At 48.3% G+C, this 18,343-nt stretch overlaps 3 protein-coding genes across 3 annotated transcripts; 1 reads left to right on the top strand and 2 right to left on the bottom strand.

Moving 5' to 3' along the window:
• Positions 1 to 1,340: 1,340 nt before the first annotated feature.
• BGW36DRAFT_328800 (transcriptional regulator PacG/VIB-1) lies at positions 1,341 to 4,160 on the bottom strand. Its single transcript, XM_046212782.1, has 2 exons — positions 3,528 to 4,160; positions 1,341 to 3,476 (listed from the first exon to the last, which is right to left on the bottom strand). Exons 1-2 carry the CDS (start codon positions 3,674 to 3,676, stop codon positions 1,799 to 1,801), a joined length of 1,827 nt encoding a protein of 608 aa, XP_046067048.1. The 5' UTR covers positions 3,677 to 4,160; the 3' UTR covers positions 1,341 to 1,798.
• A 4,223-nt stretch (positions 4,161 to 8,383) lies between these two features.
• BGW36DRAFT_60666 (uncharacterized protein) lies at positions 8,384 to 9,160 on the top strand. Its single transcript, XM_046222467.1, has 3 exons — positions 8,384 to 8,735; positions 8,785 to 8,838; positions 8,998 to 9,160. Exons 1-3 carry the CDS (start codon positions 8,590 to 8,592, stop codon positions 9,116 to 9,118), a joined length of 321 nt encoding a protein of 106 aa, XP_046067047.1. The 5' UTR covers positions 8,384 to 8,589; the 3' UTR covers positions 9,119 to 9,160.
• Positions 9,161 to 13,378: 4,218 nt separating this feature from the next.
• BGW36DRAFT_306366 (putative beta-N-acetylglucosaminidase) lies at positions 13,379 to 16,333 on the bottom strand (the record flags this gene model as incomplete). The annotated part of the gene is made up of 4 exons (XM_046212143.1): positions 13,379 to 13,492; positions 13,551 to 16,054; positions 16,107 to 16,225; positions 16,284 to 16,333. 4 exons carry the CDS (start codon positions 16,331 to 16,333, stop codon positions 13,379 to 13,381), a joined length of 2,787 nt encoding a protein of 928 aa, XP_046067046.1.
• Between the last annotated feature and the right edge of the window lie 2,010 nt (positions 16,334 to 18,343).

Here is an 18,343-nt window from a genome sequence, read left to right as displayed (position 1 = left end):
TGTATTAGTTTTTCCTATTGTATACTTTGTGTTGTCAAATTTATATTGGACAATGGGGAAGCCGATTGAAGGATCTCGAGATTGTAGAATGTTGACTTGTGGTTGGTTGGATATAGGCGAGTGAAAATGAAATTAAAGAGAATATTGATATTGAAAAGGAATTCTGTCACCGCTAGGTCTTGTCTGTGGATCTAGATTGTTTCCTCTATGAGCACATTTGAGCCAGCATACTATGGTTTCATTGTGATTTCATGTAGGCCCGACGTTTTATCTTTCTCGGGGGTGCTAAATTGAATCTTTAATCTAAAAAGTACAGCCGTGGTACTTACTGTATCACTTAAACTTATTAGTGTCAATAGAGACCATCCGAAATTAGCCGCAAAATAGTGATAATCTGTACAATTATTTAAATGATAATAAATGTGAAGACCCTAGACCCAGGCGACTCTCGCTAACAGCAGACCATAAACAAGCCCTTCAAAGTGTGTCCATAATTATTTACAGTTTTTTTTTTTTTTTTCTTCAAAAAGGCCAACCTCCCTCTTTAAGTCCCAGATGTGTTTGGTTAACTCCTATCTACCCCTAGACAGCCCTGTATCCAGTCTGATATTCTACAAAACGATATTATGAATACCTGCTCATCGGACGGGCAGCAGCACTCGCCGATTCCCAACCCTACGAATCATCTAATTAGCCTAGGGAAACAGAGCAGATATGAAGTATCAACTGAGCCATATATTAGAATATGCTGCAGCAGTAAGCTCCTTTCAACCACGAAAGCAATAGCCTCGTATATGATGTTCGAAAAACGAAGATTGTATCCCTGAGATTGTCCAGAGACCAAATGCCGTTCAAGACGTCGAGAGATGGGATATGACGTCGGGACAGCATTTCCGAAGTAGCCCTTCCTCTCCATACTCGTGTTTATAATCACGGACAAACGCAGTTTTATACGAATCTCCAGGTCTCGCAGTACAGGGGGATAATAACGTCCCACCTCCCCATATACTTCAATCTTCCAATATCCCATTTCAAATAGCAATAATATTTTCTCATCCATCGTATCCGCAACCCGCTAACCAGGGCACCCCCCCTCCTCTCGAGTCCCGTCTGCTTTCTATCCGGTCTAGACTCGTCCAGTAGTAACAGCCGTAATTAAGGGTTATCAATCGCGTCGCGGTTTATGAACTCCTGATCCGTGTGTCGTCGGTTTCTGTATAATATTCCTCGTTGATCTGAAGGTAGCGTGGATAGGTCGGATGCTACGCGTTGAAACGTATCAAGAAACGATGTATGCAGAAATAGAGTTGAGGGTTGGTGAGGGTATATTTAGAGTTATACGGTTTCAAGGTAATGAGGATAGATGTAGGTATGATAGAAAGCTGGCTTCAGCTAATATTGACCGCACAAAATCGTATATATCGTACAGCGTCATTCTCTTAAGACATACAAAGATATCCAACAACCGCCCATGGAAAGCTGAACACCTAGCCAGACCAAAACCAAACCAAAAACAAAAACATACACAAAAACCAGCCCAAAAACAGACGTAATAACTCCAACCAAATCCAAAACAAATACTTCCTGGGAATCGCTGGTCGTGCAAATAGGGAATCTCAAAATCCATAATCAAGTGGAATAGAGTGGAAAGAAAACAAAAAAACGAAACATATGCAACACGCCAGACTGCGCCTCTTTTATAGCATATCGTGATATTCGTCCCTCCCTCGTCATGTACTCTCAGGGTCGTATGTATTATGACAGATATTTATGTACCAGAATAGCAGAATAGAAAAGATTAGCAAACGTCTTCGGCAGCGAAATAGCGTTTGCTTCGATTGCGGGCTGCCATGAATTTGTAGTCAACTGGCATATGTGTGTGATGGACCACGTGTGGTCGGTAGACTGCGTCGACTGGCGCTTGCCAGTCATCTACGCTCAGGGGAAAGTACTCGTATAGCAAATCCGCGGTTTCTCCCGAGTATGGCACTGAAGTTGGATATGAAGATGGCGCCGCGTGGAAAGGCTGTTGCATCGGGGCCGAGTTTGTATGAAGTAACGGCAGGTTCGCCGAAGACGAACGCACCGGTCGAGGACGTGAGATGGCCGTCGGGGCCATCTTTTGTATCTTAGCCGGCGGAGCGCCGGCGGCATCAGGGCTGGACCGCTTCTGACCAGCGAGAGGGAGATGGTTAGAACTGTTTTCACGCGATGTCGCAGGGCGTTGTGAGTCTCCTTGTTTCAAGGGCGTTTTGAAGTCCTCGTCTGCCAGAGATAAGTTGATCGGTGGTGTACCCACCGCGTTCGGTCGGTGTTCCGTGCTGCGAGTCACACTCGGACTGGATTGGGGATAGGCGGGGATTCCATGAGATGGAGCGAATGTAGGCGTGGCCATCGCGCTGGTGGTGACCGCAGCCGGGATATGAGTCCAGTCGGCAAAGGGAGGAGAAGAGGTCGATGGTGGCTGCGGAATGCCTGCAGCATCAAAGGGGTATATTTGAGACATCTCCGACGGGGATGTGGTATTTGCTTTGGCGGCGGCTGCGGCGGCAGCCTTTGCCTGAGCCTCGGCGGCATTTCGAGCAGCAGCTTGCTGGTTCTTTCGCGACGAAGCAGCGCTTCCGCTCAGAGGAAGATCTTTGCGCGACTGGAAATTGCGTGGGCTACGACCACGGACGATGACGGGGCCCGAATGGACTTCGCAAATGGGGATTTTGGCACCAGTAGACAAGGTCGCGACAACCTTGAGGCGGACGACGAAATGCTGTTGCAACTCCTTACGGCGGCCGTTGTTAGCAGTTGCAATACGGAATTGCAAGCGCTTCCACGCGATGGGGAAGGTAGCGTAGTCTGAGTCCATATCTTGTCCGGCAGCCATGGTGTCCAAGGGAATCGAAGGTGGCTCTTTCTCGGCCTTTTCCTCTGGCGTTGGAGGAGGTGCGGCACCACTACCATTGGCAGCAGCGGCTGCTGGGGTCTTCCAGGGGACGGAAATGATCTTGACTGGGTTTCCCTCAACGGATTCCGTGGCAGAGACGGTCAACTCTTGGGCGAGGATGGGAATGCGATCTCCCTGTTCGGTCATGATGTAGCGCAGGCTGCGGGGAAGGGTGACGGAGCCAGTAATCTGGAACAGATTTCGGCGGTAGCAGGTGAGCTCAGCGATCTGGGGAGGGGGCACCTCGGTGGGAGAATTCGTCCAGGGAGACTCGGCTAGGAAGAACATGCCATGCAATTGAGCAGACACGTTGAGCGAGGTGCGGCGGAGAGAGTAGTCAAGCAAGGTGAAGCCGTACACCGGGAGGGAGAAGGAAAGCAGTTTGTGGTTGGTGTCAATCGAATCGGCGTTTTGTTCGGTAGGGACGGACTCGAAAGGAGGAGCAAGCATGTCTGGCGGCGGGGGAAAGGCGTCGTCGTAGGAGTTGAAGCGGCGCAATTGAGGCATATTAGCCTGGGAGAAGCTCATATCGTCGCCACTATTTTATTAGTTTTAACTAAAGAAAAGGGAATCGACGAGAAAAGCATACCTGATAAAAGTTTCAGCGTCAAAGTTTGACCGCTGGTCGTGCAGGTCCATGCCAGGCATGGAGCTGAGATAATCGGTGCCCTGCATATTTCCTAGGGGAATAGGACTGGCCAGATATGGCATGGCCATGGTATCAAAACCCGGCTCCATGGTGGGTAAAGAAAAGCGGGATGATCACCGCGGCGGAAGTGCGTGAAATTTGGAGGTTGGAGGTGAGCGGGTTGTAGACGCAAGGCGGAAGCTCGGTCAATAAGACAGCAAACAATTTTGCGCACAAGTCAGCCGATATTCCGCAGCGTGATCATGGACGTCGAATCGAATATAATAAGAAGCAGAACAATCTTGCGGTCTCTCCTTTTGCGGTTGCGTAGAATAGGTGGATGTCTGCACACGTCGGACCGAAGACGGCGATGGGAGCGGGGGAGATATGTATAAGAGGAGGAGCGAAGAGGGAAGGAGGGTGAAGAGGTGAAGAGGAAGGAAGATAGGTCAGATGAAGAGGATATTGGACGGGGGTGAGGGACAGCCAAATAAGAGAGGGAGAGGGAGAGAGGGGAGCGGGAAGTAATTATGTAGGTCGGTCCGTCCGTATAGCGCATGTACACTGATGTATGCCAGAGCAGCATGAATAATCTCTCCAGCGAGGCAGGAAGGCTATCATGAGAGCAGCGAGATCAGAGAGGGTTAGTACGGACTTAGTGATTCGGTGCTGACCCAAGCCGCGAGTGGCCCAAATTCCGCAAGTGGGGCCCGGGCTAGTGCATATTATTGTTGTTATTGTTAGGGGGGCCCGGTGGGGGTGGGATGGGCCCACTGCTAAACCTGGTTAGGCCGCAGCCAGGCATGTGGCCGGACGCGATGGGCACTAGGCCCAGTCAGGCCTAGTGATGGCTGCTCGCAGCATACGGCGTCCTCCGGCAGGCGCACTAAGCTGGCAGATCAGGGCTAGCGTGAGTCCAGGCTGGCGCTAGCCCGGCGGTGGGGCCGCGATGCGGGCGGCGCATTGGCTGGGCTTGGGGCGCTGGACGCGGGCGGCGGACCCACCAGGTCAGCCGTACTGTAATACTCTTACGGTAATACATACCTTATCCCCTATATCTGTGTATGTACTCGGTACACTCCCTCCAAGAGATAATGTACTCCGTAAATATTGTGCTGATCCGGAGACGAGCGGCCGGTGGGCCTCCTCACTGCTGTTCCCAGTTAGCCTGTTAGACCAGTGGCTGCAATCCCCCAGCTCATTTCCAGCCCAGCAATCACGCTGCTACGACCAGTCCGTCTGCTAATTACAGGTATCGCCGGCTCGCCAATGACGGCCTGCTGCTTGCGAGCTGCCTCAACAATAATGAATATGGTTGTGTCCTAACATCAATGAACAATGAACAAGGTACCACCATCCGACCATCTAGAGCTGGCGGAATAATGTTTCAACTTCGTCTTCTTTCATTTCTTTTGTCAAAAAAGGGGAAGCCCCCAAACAAGGCTGAGCCTGCCAGCGCTGGCTGACCAACGCAAGATCTTCAGTGCAAGAATAGCCACAACGCCAGCATACCGCGAAGGAGCTAGCTCGACCGTTATTGACCCTGTTCAGTGCAAAACCTCCGTAGATAATCATCGCATAGCATTAATATTAGTATATTATTATACGATAATAGAGGGCTCAAGAGTATCAGAATCAGTGGGTCCTCCCAGCACTGTCGGCGCTGGAGACTCCGTGTCTGCTCTACATCAATGCATGATCATCATCAGCTGCGTTCCTGTTTTAGAACGGACGTCGTCTATGCTCGTCTACGCCTAGTCAGTAGTAAGAACTATCTGGACTATTTGATGCGTTCGTCCCAACACAACAGTGGACCGACCGCACCGGGCCAGGGGCCAGAATGAAGGTTAATTTATTTTTATTTTTATTTTCATTTGTTTTATCTGTTGATTTATTGTTCTAGATGATTATTCTGTTCAGGCCTAAGGTCAGCATTGTGGCAATTAGTTGTTGCGCGCGACTTGCGCTTTCATCATCGCCACATACGAATGCGAATGTTGATGCGCTGCAAGATAGTGGGTAAGGACGACATAATTAAACAATGCAGACAAATAATATTCACAAGTGCCAGAAGTACTATGCTGGAGTCGATAACGGAGCGTACAAACAAGCGACGTCCGGGAGCGCGGATCAGCCAGGTACCCGTCCTCTCCTTCCGTTCTGGTCTGTCCTTCCTTTCGTAGATACGGATCAAAGTTAAACTCAGTTTGTACTGTACATCATCGCCATTTGCACATCCGTACCGAGTGGGAAGCTGGGAACTGCATGGCGGCTGCTACAGGCTACAGATCTTGATAAACACGCATGAATGCGATTGGTAACCAGAGGATCTTCAGGGTCAGCGAGGCACGTCATTCGCTATCGATATGATTACGAGGAAATCGTCGACCGTTCGAGGGCGGTCTGACAGGACGATCAAGAGGCGAGACCCTGGTCAATCACGGATGCCCCTCCTCCACAGACCTTCAAAGTTCAGCACCAGACACCACTGGCAGACAGCCACTCACGTCGTCGGCTGCTCCTCCAGCGAGGGGCAATATCGCGGTATTAAAGCCGAGCAGGGAGGCAAAGGAAGAAGCAAATCCGATGATCGTCTATGCAACAATACAGACCTGCACCTGGGTTTCGCTACAAGAGGAATACACGAGCGGGGTCAATCGCTCGTCGGCGCAACTAAGAAACGCTATTCAAATTTCATGTCTTGAATTCGTGATAAGGACTCCACTGAACTGGCGGTGGCGACGTTGGTTCCATCCCACTTCCAACATGAAGCTGCCTCTTATTAGCAGAAGTCACGACTGAAACTCATAACCAACATGATAACCAACATGATAACATAAAATCTAGCAGAAGTCACAGCTGAAACTTATAACCAACATGATAACTTAAATTCTGCCAGCTGTCACGACAGGCTATAAGGACGCAAAAACTGCCGCGGAGAGTGCCGGTTAGTATACAGAACAGTACTGTCCAGACAGGCGTAGAGGGAATCCTTAGCGGGCCCCAACAAGGAAGGTGAGGGGGCTAGCGGCACTGGCCAAGCCTATTCAAGCCTCAGCCAGCCCGAGCCAGTCTCCTGGTCAGCCAACAGTGTTCAACAGACTGTCGGCGCTAGCCGCTATGGGCCTGGCCAGAATGCTAATCATCTGCAGCACTTGCAGCCTTCTATGGCTCTAGAAGGAGCTAAAACGGCCTCTTTATTGAGACTTCCTGCGGGATCCTCCTCCTCCCAACTTGCAAGCGTATCTGCCTCCTACGGGGCTTTTTGCTAGAATTCTCTAGCGGGGGACCAAAATCCATGCATCCTTCTAGAAGCCGAAGAGAGATGGGGGGATCTGGTCAGCGCGACCATGGACGAGTCTCTGGCCCTACCCCTTTTTTTCGACTCTCAGAAAGGGGATCGTGATCTTAAACCGGTGCCAGCAAATGATCTCACGATATCAGTTAAAAGGAAAGAGCAATGTCCAGGGTAAGCGCAGTGATCAGTGCTCTCTCTCCACAAATCCAGCGCGAGAGAGAGGCTGTCGCAACGGAGGTGCAGCCCAATCGAGCCTAGCGATCCGAAACGAGGATCGAGCAAGTGGCAGCCACTGGCAGGTGTAAAAATAAGTTGGTGGACTTGACTCTTTTAGGCAGGCGGGGAGGAATCAAACCCCCGCATGCCTAATTTGCGCCAGCCAATTGCTGTGTCTATCTCCGACGCGGGCAAATCACCGATTGTCGACACCCACCAGTCATGAGGTCGTACGAGCTCGTCCGAGCCAGGTCCAGATGCGCTAGGCTTCATTGGTCGTTTACCTCCGACGAGGCGATCAGAGTGGCCAGCGAGCGATGCGCTAGCCTAGGGTAGGTAAGATGTCAATTAGAACCGGGGGCGGCGGTCTAAGACTCTAAGCGTAAATCTCGGTTCGGCCGACGACATACTCGTTATGTACAAGACGCGATCCTTCCAGAAGCACTGATCAGAGAGGGTTCTGCGCTTGACTCAGAAACGGGCTCAGTCTCATACTGTGAGGAGCAGGAGCTCAGGAGGAGGGATAGCTTAAAGCCTACTCAAATTCATTCATTCATTGGAGTATACTCTACTGGTCGATCCTAGTTACATCGCATTTTCTATACGCATTCGGATATAATTTGACCGCCGACGGCTTCGTACCTGCTCGATATTAGCGGATAAAATAGGATCCGGCGCTTGCCTGCATTTCGCATAGCGTCTTGGCATGGCTTTAGCAACGCACCAATGACGGTTATTCGCGGAATTCCGGGCCGTTATCTCAATACAATATATACTTTATATTGGCTCGACAGTTTGAGCAGGTGCTTGTTGATATTGATTGTGATGAACATGATAAGGTTCGAGACCCTCGCAGATGATACCATAACAGGCTGTCCTTGTATGTTCTCATGTATGCTGTATTATGCTGTATCATGCCAGATGTATGTATTGTACCTGTACCTACCGCAACAAGCACGACAGTTGGTGGCTTATCTTAGGGCCGATCATTGCCTACCCCAGTAATGTCATGCCGACATTTCTCCCCCCTCTCTTCTTCACTGAACCTGAAATGAACGAACTGAACCAGACTTTCCTCCAAAGCCTCGATGTCTGATTCGATCGCTCAATTGCCTGCATGCAGAGAGTAATGAGCAAACGAATAATCCTAGCGAACCACAGCGGCGGGAGAAGCTGTCAGCTGGCAACATCATCTGTTATCACCATCTCAATCTGTGTGTTCAGGGTTGATTGGATTGCGGTGATAGATGATCATGGTCAATGCCGAATCCAGCGCGATTGACAGTGATCGATGACATGGATGCGGCTCCTGACGTGATCAAAGATGCTGTTGTTGAGCAGCGAGCACAGCAAGATACGATACAGAGGCGGTAATGGCCGGCATAAGCCGCACGGGCATCATCACCGCAAGCACAGCCGGATACGGTTAGTCAAGCATTATTACTAGGGCTCACTAGCAGATGCACTACGCACCCGATCTGGTTAGCGCAGCAGTATCACATTGCGCGCATGAGATATCGGTGCTTGATTATCATCCGCATTATTAGCATTAGCATTATTACTTTCCCCCATAGCTCGCGGCAAATAAAAAGTATTAACTCGGGCAGTTATAATCCCGACAGCGCGATTCCTCCGAGTGCATCGTCAGTGGCACAGTAAGAAAGAAAGAATGCATGCTAGTGTCTGTCTGACTAAGGCATACAGACATGCAGGTCTTGGCCCCAGGACCCGAGGCAGAAATGTCATCACGAACCTATGGTGGGTATATGTTTTCTTTCTCTCTCTCTTTCTTTATCCCATATTTAGATATAATGGATATTTGATAATGGAATTGGATGTTGAGTTTGCGTGTATACCGCTATACGAACATTCTTTGTGTGAGAAGATAGATCCGCTGACGTGCCAGCCTGACTCGAGGTCATGCCCCGCCATTGTGCGACAGCTCAAGGTTCAAAGGATGCATGCAGTATTACGTCTTGGATTGCTGTTTTTTGAGATTCATTGTTATTGTTTTCTTCTATTTATCAAAAGGTATTAAGTTTTGACTGAAACTTTCACGTGAAGACGGATCAGCGGCCAATCGCAACAGAGTTCTCTCCAGTCCGGAATAGTTGCGAGAAATTAACATTCTGAGGGGTCATTCAATAACGGCCTGACCTGAAATGCACTGAGTTTACTGGATGCGCTCGTATATTTCGTACAAACTTTATTTCTTTTTGTTTCCTCTTTCCTACTCTGTTTCAGACACATACAACGCATATTCCTAGACATAATTTTCGTATTCCTGTTGAATGGATATGGACGCTGTCTGTGCCTGGTTATTCTCATTGGCCTAGCTGCTTACAGCCAGCCTAAGCCGGTGCAGGCTAATCGCGAGGCCTGGCAGGATTCAGGCTAAAACAACGATCGACAGCCGTGATCCTTCTCCAGGCCAACCCTCCCCCAACTCAAGAATAGTGTCCAACACAGCACGGTCGGATACACGATACACAGTCATGCGTCTACCTCAACTGTACGTATTACTGTGGATGACCGGTGGCGTGGTGGCGTTGTGGCGAGTTGATCATTCTTATCTAATATCCAATGCCGATGCCACTGCCGTCATGATCTTGAATAAGCAATGTCACCATGGTCATTGATGGACCTGATCTGTTTACTCTTCCTGGAATCTCCACCCAGATGTACGTGATCTGTTGTATCTTGTAGATGATATGATTAATGCTGATACACAATATCAATTATTATTATGACCATTATGATGATGATGGAATTTTTTATCTCGCTTATGAGTAGTAATAATAGAAACACCCCATGGTTAAGAAACAGTCAGCTAACGTGTATCCAGATACAGTTAGCGACGACTGCTAAAAATACCTGAAGCAAAACCCATACGGAGAATTACGATCTCTGAGGCTACTGTTAGTCTACGACAGTCTACACACTAGACTATATGAATATTTCCAATCGTAGGAGATACTAAACTCTAGAGTAGAGGTTAGGCCGGCGGTCAATGCCAAAGATCGGCTCATGAAACATTGTGAAATTGCACTCTCTAATATCGACTCCTGCTCGGTTCTAGGGTTTGACACCGTTGTTTATGGGGCGCTACGTTTCAAGCCGCGCGGGGCCGCTCTGTGATTGGTGGCCGCGGCTCTCAAACAGGGGCTGGTTGCTATTATAGGATCTGCTGCAGGTACCATAATCCTACTAAATACTAAATACGAATCAGATAATGCCATTACTATTAACTGACAACTATGCATTATGATTATGTCCTAGTCTCCATGCTAAACAATACAAATAATTGCCCTGTTATAAACTACCTATCTTACTTTGCTTCGTAAGTTTATAGCAGTAGAGCCATGGTCTCACTATACACTGTAATTATCATGGTATAATAGTTCAATATGCGAACGGCCCCTACGCTACCGTAAGAGCATGAGATAAAAAAAGAACAGCTAAACTTTGCTTCAGCCCAGTCGCACGGTCATTGATGCTTTTCACTTTGATGCCGTCATTAAGGACTGTTATCATTCAATGCTCGGGTTTTTGGTTCATCACATGCGGAAACGGTGCTTGCGAGAAATCAATTACCAGTGTATTACTTTCTAGTGATTTACAGATTTTCAGATTTACAGGATCCAGTGGAGCATCCCTTATCAATTTCAAGCTTTGATTGTGCCATCATCCTTCGTGCCCACCCTCGACTGTCGGCTGCAACTTCTGATCTCGATTCTCAGTTAACTTCCAAGTGAAAGGATTAGGATTCAATGCCTGTTCGGTGCTCGGACGCAGGAGCATTGGGCTTCTCCTGGCAACAGCTTTGGCCCTACGCCCGATCCATCCTCCTAGTCCTGCCTCCAGGCTCTGTCAATCTCAGTACTAGTCTTTGAATTCATACGGATTCACACGACGGCATCACCGACAAGCTAAGAAGCATAGAGTTAAGTGGCACTACGATCGACAGTCTACGCTTGACTTGGCGGCCGAAAATGGCCCCGAATCCACCACCAGCCCAGCCTATGCCAATGAAAGGCAAGGGGAGAATAATAATAACAGCAATTCGGACGGAATGCCGGCATAAAGATTCTCCCGGGGTCCCAACTCATAAGTTATTATACATTATAGTACAATTACACCAGATGCTAGATCACTCCGTATTAATTTGATGGAGGAGGATCGACGCTGGTGTTTTGGGTTGGCCCGGTCTAAAGATAAATATAGCTCGTATCAGACAGACTATCAGTCAGAAAACACACCAAAGAGAAAAATGAGATCTAATAACAATGCAAAATGAAGAGAAAAGAAAAATGCATAACTTAGCTCCGCGATTCTCAATCGAGAGTCTTCTCAAATTCCGTCTAATCCTTCGTCTCACCCACTTGCATTAACGCCAGCAAGCGGAGGGGCCAAGTTGGCATAAATTTAAAATTAAACTTCATTCTGATTAGCAACTTGGGACGCCTCCTCCTCCTTTTACTAGCATCTCTACGTTTCTACGTATTAAGTTAGTCCTGTACTACTTACGGCGTCTTACGCCGAACCTCTTGAAATGTTCAGTTGAAAGCTAGACGAATGTAGTAAGTACAAACTCAACCCACCGAATTGAGAAGATCGCCTCGCTCTCTCGCGGATCGCCCAATATGCGATGCGGCTTGTACCTGTCGAACTGGCATTAAGTGCCATTCAGAGTTGCACCCAAATACAACGTCGCCCTTATCTCGATGGCGACGTAACATCCGTAGAAATTTTGAATGACAGCAGCTCTCAAACTTTGGATTCTTCAAAAAAAAAACTATGCCTTTATCATACAGTGCATACTCTCACCGCTCTAAATTCCAATTATTAGCATCTTCTTGCTCAAACTCTTTTCATCTCGGTACCTTGCCTCAACGGGCGCAAAGGTACTTACTCCTCTCCCTCCCTTATCATAGATCAGTCGTAGTGTTTAATGTCTACTATCTGAACAGATACATGATTCCGCCTTTTCGTACATCTCTAGTCTCGTAAATGTGCCTAGTTGAACCCTTCCATGGCCGATGGCTTACATACCCCGCCACGTCTACAAACTAGCACCTACGACCTTCCGCAAGTCCGATCTTCGCGCCTCCAAGCCAGGATGCACTCCCTCTTGGCTCTGGGGAAACCGCGCTACTAATTACATAACGGCATTAATTTACCAACTCTCGATCGGTCTGATCATGTGCGGAAGCATTTCGCGGAGTTTGCGTAGACTCGTAGAGTACGAGTATGCAGTATGCTACACTACCACTACCCACTCCTATCATCCATCTATGTAGCAGCAGCTCCCAGTACTAGTAGAGGTGGTGGTGATGGTGTTGCATGACGCTTTGGCGGTGGATTTGTCTGCTGATAGGCATAGCTCCATGATTAGGTGTTTTATCGGCGGATTTGGCGCATGATTCTTCTCGGTGCTTTATCCCGGTAGGGTTATAGTTGATTTCCGTTTCCGAGAGTGGATTTAAGGGGTTATATTAGCTGTTCAGTGGAATTTGCGTTTACTTTGTGAATAATCATGTGATGGTTGTTCATTCAATAATTGAGGTTTTATTACTTGTGGCTGAATATCGTAGTTTGTTGCATGTATCTGCCGATTGGCCATTGTAGGGTGTGGAATCACGTTACTACATATTCTTCGACTATGCCAACTCAATGAATAGTTTAATAATATGGAATATATATATTATTATTTTAAGATTATATGGATTTACGCCAGTTATTTATTCCATCATTAATCTTTCAAATGTTAATATATGTAGATGTGGTTGTGTTTGTCCATGTTAATTGATAATTTTTCTAAAAGTTAAAAGCGCTTTAATATATATATATATTCTTGACAACATTGAAGTTCTCTATACATGTATATTTCGAGACTGAACCTGTATTCACCAGTGTTACTACATTATTCCAGACTGAGATTAGAATCTGAGACAGAATATCACGAATAAGAAAGTTTTGATATCAGCCTTACTGAAGCTTGCTATATCTTGAACCAACAGTTGAGAGAAATACTGTTTTCAACGCTATTGCTATCCAACATCATTTCATTCTTCAGCCCACAAGCACTGAAGACCATCCCAAACGCCACATAACTACATGTATGGAAGATTTACTCCGACAGATACAGTATATACACACAGATATGATCAAATACACAGGATACTATGCGCGCTCAATCCAACTGCAAAGACAAGCAAGCACGCCAAACACATTGGTAGTAAATGACAGATAGTATGTAGGGAGATAGGAAGATATCTGAAGAGGGAATAGATAAAGCTCATGCAGACTGCATCATTTTCCAGGTCGTCGCGTCGCAGGTTACTTCCTCGAAGGTTTGCAGGACTGTGAAGCCCATTGCCGAGAGACTGTCAAAGTTGCCGTCGCCGTCGACCTATAATCGTTAGAACGAAGGAGGAAAAAAGGGGGAGGGGGAAAGGGTAGGTACTTACACAGTCCAGGATCACCGCATCCGCCCCTGATTTGCGGACTTGTCGAATACCAAGAAGCAGCAACCCCTGCATCAATGTGGCATATTCACCCACCGACGGCGAAATGACTGGCGACGAGACACCACCGCCCACGACATTCGCCTCTTTCAGAGCCGGCACGTACTCTGCAATCACGGATTGGCTGTTGTATATCACAACGCTGCCTAGAACCGCACCATCTTCAGGTCGTTTCGCGCGGATAACGCCTGAATGCGGGGCGCCGTTGAGTGCTAGTTTGTAGATTTCCATTACTCCCTGTCGGGAGCTTGTCTTGATGTGGTCGATGATCGAGTCTGCGTATTCCCAGCCATAGACGAGGTCGTAGTCGACTTCGGCGTTTTGGAGGCTTGTTGCTAGGCCGTCAGGAGGAACCCAGGTGGAAAGCGGTCGTAGTAAGACACTGCATACTGGTCGAGATAAGGCTGTGTTCCAGCCTAATTGGGCAAACCATTGACGTAGTCTCTTGCGCTCTACTGGATTCGCGGTTGGAATGCCTAGGTACACGCTGGGCAGGCGTGAGCCTAGCTGGAAACGTCTGACGCCGTTTCTACGAAGAAGGGTTTGAATGGCCCGGTTGTGTAGAGAGTGTCCGATGGACAGCTTTCGTCGTGAAGGTTCCACGATTATTGACCCAATCGCGGCGGTTCCTGTTGACCGGAAAAAGTACGTCGAGCAGAACCCATAAAGGGCATGCGTTGTACTGTTGCGCACGACGAAATGAGCTTCGTCTACGTCGTCACTGCGGAGGAGGAAGGTGTTGGATGTGACGCTAGCGAGTTCAGCGTGTGATCCGCTGTCTCTTACAGCATCAAGCAAAGCGTCAAGCGCCTCTGCATCACGTTCTTCGTTCCATGATTCGACTAGCCAGTGTTGACGGGAGTGGCCTAGCTTTTGACTTCGGCTGATCGTCCCTGGTAATGTCCCTGTTGGAGACAGGTCTCCGTAAAGTACCTTCACCAAGGCCTGTAGTGCTGTTTCGGTGAAATCGTATGTGCAGATGTATGTGCCGACTACAGGGTCTGTGGCAAAGTCGTATGGAGAACTGACAGCTACAACAACTACGGGCTTCTCACGACGCTCGCCTGTTTGTGAATATTGGGACTTGCAAATCATTGACACATGTTTGGTGAATCCGTGCTGGTAGAGATTCCGGTTAGAGTCTGCTGTGACTACAACAACTGCGCTGACTCGGTCAATCAGACTTTCGTGTATAGGGCGGACCCCAGTGGACGTGTATGATGTATGAAGAACGCGACCTGATCGTTGCCGCGCGAGTGACCGGCCGAATTCTCGAAAGACACTCTCGCCACTACTGCCTGATGCACTCTTCTCCCATGACGCAGGGTCAGGGGATGTGTTCATGTTATCCAATATTGACCGCGACACTGCCGACGCAGGTAGTGGTTTCACGAGTGGCGTTAGAAGCAAAAGTTCTTCGTCCGGTTCTATGACATGAGTCAAGGGGAGAAGATTTTGCGTATCTCGGACAAGAGTAATTGAGCTGTCATATGCACGAGTAGATAGATTTGTATGAGATGGTTGCATCACAGTCAGAGTATTTATTCCTCCTGGATTCATTGCTTGGTCCCATGTAGTGCAGCGTGATTTCATAGAGAGAACGCGTTTGAGTGATTGTTGAATTCGAGACCGGCTGATCATTCCATTTTCAACCCCCAACTTCAGCCCATTGAGAGCTTCTAGTTGAATGGGATAAGACCGACAGAGGAGGATCAAATCGCAGCCGGCTTTCATGGCCATCACTGTGCCACCACCAACACCGATATTGTGTGTGAGAGCTTCCATCTCCAGGCACTCGGACACAACGACGCCGCCGAATTTTAAATCTTTGCGTAATAGTCCATCCACAACCTGTTCTGAAAGACAAGCATGCATGACATTTACTCCCGCAGAAGACATAGCCACGCCGCCAACCATCATTGCATCGAGACCATTGGAAATAGCATTTCGAAATGGAACCAGGGCGCTCAAGCTGAGCTGCTCAAGAGACTCCTTGATAACAGGAACATCGGAGTCAGATCCAATAAATTCTAGATTTCCGTAAGAAGGAAAGTGCTTGCCGCAGGTGACTAAACCTGCTTCTTGGTACCCTTTCATTACTTCGACACCATATTGCGAGACTTCTTGTGGATCGTCGCCACTGGTTCGCACGCCAAGAGGTTGATTACGAACGTTCGTCAAGACATCCAACACCGGACCCATTATCCAATTGACGCCCACAGCCTTGAGTTCCTGCGCGGTAGCCGAGGCGACTTCGCGGGCGAGTTGTCTGGAGCCCGTTGCCGCGATGCCCATGGCACTAGGGAACTGCCGAATGTAGATCTCATCGAATAGACTGTTAACTCCTCCATTCTCCTGGTCGAGTGCAATCATGAGCGGCACTGGATGGCCAGCATCGCGTGCGATTGTTTGCAATTCGAGTATCAGCTTGGTTGTTTCTTCGGCGGCTGTATTGGGTTAGCACTCAATGTTCGGCGCAAGCTGTATAGCCGAACTTACACTTGAGGTTTTTCGCATTGAGTAACACGCTTCCCACGTGGTAATCTTCGATTAAGGATCGTATCTGTTGGTCGACCGTGGTTCCGTCAAAGCCCATCATAAAAAGCTGGCCCATTTGCCTGGAGATGCAATTGCAGTCAGCGTCAATTCTTAACATACGCTAAATTAATTTCTCACCTGTCTAGGCTATCCCATACGGGAGGCATTGCACCATCCTTAGGGGCCATGACGGCCCGGCGCAAGGAATGCCAGCTCTCACCAAGAAGGCCTAGCTCACACCACCCCGGCCGCAGCTACTAGCAGTTCCAAAACCTCTATACCGCCCGAAAGGATGACACCACAGATGCGACGATGGGACGATGGATTGCTGATGCGGCGGGTGATAGGGTCGCAAGGCGCAAGCTGTTCCGTCGATAGCTGAGATCTGGCTTCGCGGAGTTCTCAATGGCGCCGAGTCGCCAGGCGACAGATTAAGCTACTGGTCCCTGCGTAAGGAACACGTAATACGTATGCTCACACCGCGGCAACTTTGTGTGTAACTAGAAGACGATGGGTTGTGAGAACCACAGCTGGAACGATGGGCGGGATCAGGAACGACCGCCGAGGAACACTGGTGTAGACTTGAACGCCTTGAAAGCCGGGACGAAGGTTTTCTGTGGGCTGCAGAACGGCGCGATTAGGGTGCTCACAAGGAGCAATAGCCTATGGTTGGATCGGATAGGGTAGCAGAGCGACAAGCCAGCGCAAGCTGAATTACAACCAGACAATCAGACAATTGGTGATCCGCAAGGAACAGCGAGGGAGAGAGCGCCGCGTCACGTGCAGAGATAAGCCGCGATACTGCCTCCGCCAATCGGGCCGCACTCCAGCTTGATATTAAATTACCCCGGGTCCCGCTGCGGGGCTCTCACCATCGTCCATACTCTCTGTCCCGTTATACACTTGACTTGATATTCTGCTTTTCTTGGCACACTTTGATTTGCACAGTACACAAGTAAACAATTTGCAGACTGCCAGCCTCGCTTATGCTCTTGTCAGCCACTAATTCGTGCTAGACCCGCCCCTGTCAATGTCAATACGAGGAGACAAGAAGCAACGTGGTGTAATTCTTCCATATGGCAATAATGCTCGTGCGTTCCTTTCTGCCGAGCTGCTTTCTACCCTAGCCTTATTAGGTTGCTTTCTGCACCATTGGCTAGATTCATCGAGCTCTCGGCGGCTCGGGTCGACCTACATTCACACCAAATGACGTTCGTGTCAATCTTCAGCGTTATGCAAGGTTTATAAGTATTGGCATGACCACAAGACCAATATTTGAGTTTACGTGTTGACTACTTCTTCGGTAGTTGAAACAGGGATCTAGATGGTGGCCTGCACCGAATCCAAAGTTTCGATAGACTGGCTTATCAGATTCAGGGACACCCATGTAGTCTCTAGAATTGCCGGCATGGGGAATTTGACTTGTGTCAGATGCGAACTTTATACTGGAGCTATCGATGGATGTGAGGCTAGTGGGAGACTACGTTTGAGTATCAAGCGAGCATCAATGACTTCAGCGTTTTCGAATGCTTGGTATATGGAGGAAGATTCATTTACTGGCATATAGAGGTCGAAACACAGATGATGCTAAACATTTGTACTCTGTTGATGGATAGCTGCTTATTGATGGAGTCTTCTAATTATAAGACGTAGAACAAGTCCGCGGTAGATATTGTATGTGGTATATAAAGATGTAGGACAGCACTCGTATAAAAGTTACAAATAAGTAGATCATGCAGCACAGCGGCACCCATCTTACCGGAACGTACAAAAAGGGAATACCGACGAAAAAGCGAGTAGAAGATGGTAAATTATACCCTTTCATAGCTAGCCAAAATAAAGGATTGTATGATTATTATTATTGTGATCACCAGTAGCAGAGGACAGTGAAATTCAATGTTCCAATGGCACGCTCTGAGGTGGTATCCGTTGATCCCACCGTTGCAACGCAACGGCGGCTGTCATGCCACGCAGTTCGCCGGGCCGCCCGCAAGCTTTGCCGGATGCAACCATGTATGGAAAAGCTTGGCATTGCCTTCCATCTAGAATCGCACAGCAGCACCTCACACTGATCACAGGCTGTAGTATAATAATGTCTAGAAAATAAATAATAACGCTTTTTATCATTATAATTACTTTTTCCACTTTTTTTGAACGAGTTGAGATCATCTTTGTGGGTAAGTAGGTAAATGGATAGG

Source organism: Talaromyces proteolyticus (assembly GCF_021365285.1).
Source record: "Talaromyces proteolyticus strain PMI_201 chromosome Unknown BGW36scaffold_13, whole genome shotgun sequence".
Taxonomy (NCBI): Eukaryota; Fungi; Ascomycota; class Eurotiomycetes; order Eurotiales; family Trichocomaceae; genus Talaromyces; species Talaromyces proteolyticus.
Note: the sequence above shows the minus strand (reverse complement) of the source record. Positions and strands in the feature narration are given on the sequence as shown.

Bases quoted from the DNA above. Each gene is read 5' to 3' on its own strand.
- BGW36DRAFT_328800 (XM_046212782.1), bottom strand. From the start codon at position 3,676: ATGGAGCCGGGTTTTGATACCATGGCCATGCCATATCTGGCCAGTCCT. The intron at 3,477-3,527 runs GTATGCTTTTCT...CTAATAAAATAG, and splicing joins GACGCTGAAACTTTTATCAG to TGGCGACGATATGAGCTTCT.
- BGW36DRAFT_60666 (XM_046222467.1), top strand. From the start codon at position 8,590: ATGAGATATCGGTGCTTGATTATCATCCGCATTATTAGCATTAGCATT. The intron at 8,736-8,784 runs GTAAGAAAGAAA...TAAGGCATACAG, and splicing joins AGTGCATCGTCAGTGGCACA to ACATGCAGGTCTTGGCCCCA. The intron at 8,839-8,997 runs GTGGGTATATGT...GCCTGACTCGAG, and splicing joins AATGTCATCACGAACCTATG to GTCATGCCCCGCCATTGTGC.